The following is a 5332-nucleotide window of genomic DNA, read 5'->3' as shown; positions in this document are numbered from 1 at the left end:
TTCCTATTCATTATTATTGATAAATATTTATCCAATTAAATATTTTATTATGATTCAAATATTTTTAAGGAAAAATGAATTATTAATCTATATATGAGTAAACAACAAAATATCTATCAATGCTAATTTATTATTTACATTTAAAATTCATTAGTTTCAAATTTATGTTAATATTACAAATAAATTTAATGTAACACTATTTTTATTATAGTCTATAACAGATTTTCAGAATATTACATTTAAAGTACTAATCTATAACATAATTAATCAACAAATTTAATAATTAATTAATACATTTGTTTACAAAGATAAAAAGGTTTTATTAATAATAGAAAATATTTCATTTTAAGATAACAGTTAGATGCTTGATAGAATAAAGTAGTTTTATAAAAAAATAAATAATATTAATTACTTTTAGTTAAATATATAACTATTCCTTTACAAACTTAAATATTCGAGTTAATTATATATTTTATTATAGCCAATCGTCAATATCGATTTAAATTCCAATGAAATTAAAAATTATAGTTGATCAATGCATATTAGTATACTTATTGTATATTAATATTTTAAATCCTATTTTGTAATACATAAAAACAAATTATTTGTTCTTATTCATTTTATTATTTAATACGCGACTTATTTGAAAAATAATGAACAAAGGAATTGATCGCGAAACTAAGTCTAATGTGCAATAAGAATTATAAAATTCTATCTTATCCTTTGTAATAGTAGTTTTCGTAGAAGCCTCCATTACCTACAGTTTCCCAACCTGTCTCAGTGTGGGTTTCGAAAGGCCCACTGTTGTGCAGATGAAAATGAATTGGTTGCGGCAATTGGTGCAAATGTTGCGGCAACATCCAGGTGCCAGCTGATTGTCCTGTGAAGAATTTGCCGAAGATAGTACTAAGCTTGAGAACGAAGAGGGCAACCCCTGTAAATCGAATGGGAATGAATGTTGAATCTTGTCTTTAGTTTAATTTATCTCAATAATTAAATAAGATATTTTTCAACTTCCTCACGTAAATTTAAATTTCTTGAAAATATTATAGTTGTAGCAACTTTCTATATTTCATTCATTCATTACTTTCCCCCTCTTTTTTATATAAAAGGCATTAAAGGAATATATTAAAAATAATATTACGTAAATTTTTTAGCAATAGTGGTTGTTAATACCACTTTCAAGAAAATATCTATTCATTTAAAATTAACATTAAATTAACAATAAAATAGAATGCTATTTAAATAGTTTATTATAATTATTAAAAATTATATAATATTATTACGTAATTATTAACTGTAAATTGATTATTAAAATAAATTTCAGTTATTTTATATTTTACAACTGTTTTAATTATTTTGTCATAAAAACAATGTATTTCACATACATCTGAGTAGATTTTATTTTTAGACACCCTTTTATATGTCTATCTTTTTACATATTTAAATAATCTATTGATATAAGATTTATTCATGTTTTTATTATGACATTATAAACTTAGAGAACTTAATTTAATTTATTAATTAATAATTTAATAATTAATAATTTTAATAACATTATTAATGTGGATACTAAAATTTAAACAGTTATGATAATGAATATTCGCATTAATAAAATAAAACAGCTTATAAATCAGTAATTTGGTATGATATAGTTTTTTTTTATTACATCACTATTAATCATTTAAATGTTATATCAAAAACTTTGTTGAGTATATTTATAAAAGAAAAAGTTACAAAGTAAAAAATGTTAAGATTTGAATGGTTAAAAACTCTATAGTTAAAATGTAAGTCATCCAAATATTTGTTTAATATGCAAAGAGTAACTTCAAAGATACAAATACAAATTTCCTTTTTTTTACTATATGTAACAGTTACCAGAGATTGTGAAATATTTTACTACTTACCAATCATTAATCCTTTAAATGAAATAACCGTTATAACAACTAACATTGTCATTATTATCCCCATTTTGTAAATCATAGGCATTATCATAAATTGAATTCTTTTATGTCCAAAAGTTCGTTCTTTTTGCATTGCATTTTCTGTAATAAAATAGACAAACTTTTATAAATTCATATTAAATATTTAAAGTATCTGCGATCAATCTTTAGAAAATTGTATAATTATTTTTTATAAATAACTTTACATATATTATTATTAAAACTAAAAGTATTTTTAAAACTATGGATTTAGTAAAGGTTATTTTACAAATAAACTGTACAAGATCTGTATTAATATTCTCATAAGTGTATATTATTAAGTTAAAATACTATGTTATTATTATCATATTTTAAAAACGAATTATTACTTTCTTTCAATCAATTTTTATTTGACCTTTATTTGATTTCATAAAATAGTTTATTTGATAAAACTCTACATGAAATATTTATACAAAAATAAAGAAATATAGTAATATATCATTGAAACATAAGATGTATTTTAAAAATATTTATATTAATGGATAAGAAAATGTAATTTTTATATTGCACACATTTCGAACAATTTGCTTACATTTAAATATTGTCATATAATAAGCTTTTGAAAATTAAACATAATAATAATCAATAATCTGTTAGGATTTCGTAAAGAATACAGCAGTACGACTATGAATTAGTTTTTAGCCATGAAAATATTATTCTTTTATATATTGATTTTTTATGTAAAAAGAAGATTCTCAATTTTCCAGAAACTGAACAAAAATAATGTCACATAGCCATAAATATTCTTGGAAGAGGTTGATTAATAAAATCATATTTAATTTATGTGCTATTGGAAAATTTCTTACATTATAATTTTGGTAAAGTCAAACTTAACTAACAGTATAAAATTCGTAATTTGTATATGAATGTTCAAACCTGAACAACGTTCAACGCACGAATCGTTTTCAATTCTCATGGAGTGTTTGTGTGAAATTTTCGAGTACAAATTTAACCAAATGTTTGCCAATCTCATTGTCACTTAGTGGAAGTCACGCTGGCCCAGATTGGAGGCACCATTATAAAATCCAGTGTATAAGTAAATGCGAAGTAGACGCGAAAATCATACTTGAGCGTATGGATTACGTGTGTATTACTTACGTAAACAATTTTTTAATTTTTATTTATTTTTTCCCTCGATGATTTGTTACTTTCATCTCATGTGCTACTTGCTTTTTAAAATCAAAGAGAAATTGATACAAACATTTTTAATATTACTTCTTTTATTTTAGCTATACAATTTTCATTCCATGAAAATTGACATGGATGTTTCAACTTTTTCCCGAGTTATAAAAGTTTGAATTGTGAAAAAGTCTTTTTCATATTTAATCATATACACACAACCTACGATATAAGTTTTCTGTGGAATAGAAATTTGTATTATACTACAATTTTACGATAATAAATATATTTTTATATAATACTAAAAAAATTAAATAATTTGTTAAAAATAATACATCGTTTTAAAATTCAAGATTTGTATACTGAGGCAAAAATAAACATATTTATTTTTAATATAACGATATTACATATTAAAGTGACAATAATATTCAAATAAAATGATGGAAAACAAATATACATAAAAACGTTTAAAAATGATTGAAAATTTAAGATCAAAATGCTAATAAATAATCAAGTTAATATTTTCATCAATTTATTTAACTTTAAGAACAATAAAATTTTAATTAATATGATATACACAAACGATAAGTTCATATACATAATTATATAAAATAATAATAAATAAATGAATAATAAAAAATTATATGAAACCAATAAAGATATTTAAGAACTGGAAAGTAGACATTGATAATTTAAAAATTAATCAATTAGTATTGATTATGAAATAGAATTACAAAATGTAATTAAAAGAAAATAAATTAAAAAAATAGATTCGATAATTATGTTTATAAATGTGAAAAATTGGTAATGTATTTGAATTTCTCAAATTTAATCATATCAATAGCACTAAAATATAAATTTAGAGCATGTAGTAAAAATAACTAGAGTATTCTTATCAGAAATTTCTTTACGATGCAAAGTGTAATAAGCAAAATTAAATAAAAGTTATACAAAAGAGTAACAGCAACCTACCTTGATGTTTCCTATGAACATGGCTATCGATGGTATTACTAAGATTAGACCAAAAATCAACCATGTTTGAATGGAGTCGCCTTAAAATACTTGGTTTCTCGGTAGCCATAACTCCTATCAACAATGTTATCATAAGTAGCAACAGTAGTAGTGACAATCGACCGCTCACTTCCATGTTTATTACGTACTTTGAGTTACTCGAACGCTCGCCTACGTTTGACTCGGCAGCTGATTTTGAAATTACGGCTTCTCTTGACTCGGTTACAACGGTATCCACAATAGCGTGCGCCCCTCCCAGTTCATATGTTGAGTTTCTTTCTCATTCGAAAGTCTTATTGCCGAACACAGGCACGTAGCAAGACGCACGCGAACTTTTTGGAATTCATCTCTAGGAGTTTTTAAATTTACTTCTAAGACCGCCTTCCTAGATATAAAATATAACGTATTAATTAAAAATATAATACAAATAATTGTATTACTCCCGAAGCATTTATAATAACTTTATTAGTAATAGTAATTAATGATCTTTGCTTTACACGTATACTATATTTACAATATAATTTTCATATTACGTACAACTCCTGATACATTCTTATTTGAAGTTTATCGTGAGTATGTGCATTGTATAGCTATTATTCTTTAATTAAGATAAGATATTGCAAATTATAAGTATTTTTATCTCATTAATATTTTTAATTTATCTCTTCCATAATTTTTCTAAGTATTCATATTGTAAATTTACATAAATATTATTTAAGTTAAAAAAACAATTTTTATTAATGTATTAATTTATATAAACGAATTTTTATATTAAGTATAACATTTAAGTACTTTATGGTAATTAGGCGGTTAGACTCAAATATTTAATATTCCTATAATAAACATTTATGTTCGTATAATTAATATTAATTACATTAATCATTATATAATGTATTAATTACATCAAATATTATGTACATTAATCTATATGAATCTGAACATAATTTTTTATAAAATAATGATTGATATTATCAAATACACATATTTTAAAAAAAACAATAACATTTAGTATTATAAAGATATATTTTAGTGATTTAAAGATAATAATCATTTAGAGTATTTAACAAAATGGTTATTTCTAATTATAACGAGACATAATGTATTTAATTTAAATTTCTATTTTATATTAAAATTTAGCATGCCCATTAATTTTAATTAATATAGTACAGTGAATTTGTTTATCTACTTAGCTTCAGATATTTTTTTATTTTAGATAATAA

At 22.3% G+C, this 5332-nt stretch overlaps 1 protein-coding gene across 2 annotated transcripts; it reads right to left on the bottom strand.

The window, feature by feature from the left end:
* Positions 1–637: 637 nt before the first annotated feature.
* Positions 638–4489, bottom strand: LOC105366656 (uncharacterized). Of its 2 annotated transcripts, none has more exons than XM_011505171.1 (3): positions 4074–4489; positions 1908–2045; positions 638–934 (listed from the first exon to the last, which is right to left on the bottom strand). In XM_011505171.1, exons 1-3 carry the CDS (start codon positions 4246–4248, stop codon positions 717–719), a joined length of 531 nt encoding a protein of 176 aa, XP_011503473.1. In that variant the 5' UTR covers positions 4249–4489; the 3' UTR covers positions 638–716. The 2 variants fall into 2 exon arrangements, with proteins under 2 accessions (XP_011503473.1, XP_011503474.1); XM_011505172.1 differs by lacking the exon at positions 4074–4489 and adding an exon at positions 2859–3054.
* Between the last annotated feature and the right edge of the window lie 843 nt (positions 4490–5332).

This window comes from Ceratosolen solmsi, unplaced genomic scaffold (assembly GCF_000503995.2).
Source record: "Ceratosolen solmsi marchali unplaced genomic scaffold, CerSol_1.0 scaffold9, whole genome shotgun sequence".
Taxonomy (NCBI): domain Eukaryota; kingdom Metazoa; phylum Arthropoda; class Insecta; order Hymenoptera; family Agaonidae; genus Ceratosolen; species Ceratosolen solmsi.
The sequence above is the reverse complement of the archived record's forward strand: the minus strand, read 5'-3'. Positions and strand labels throughout refer to the sequence as shown.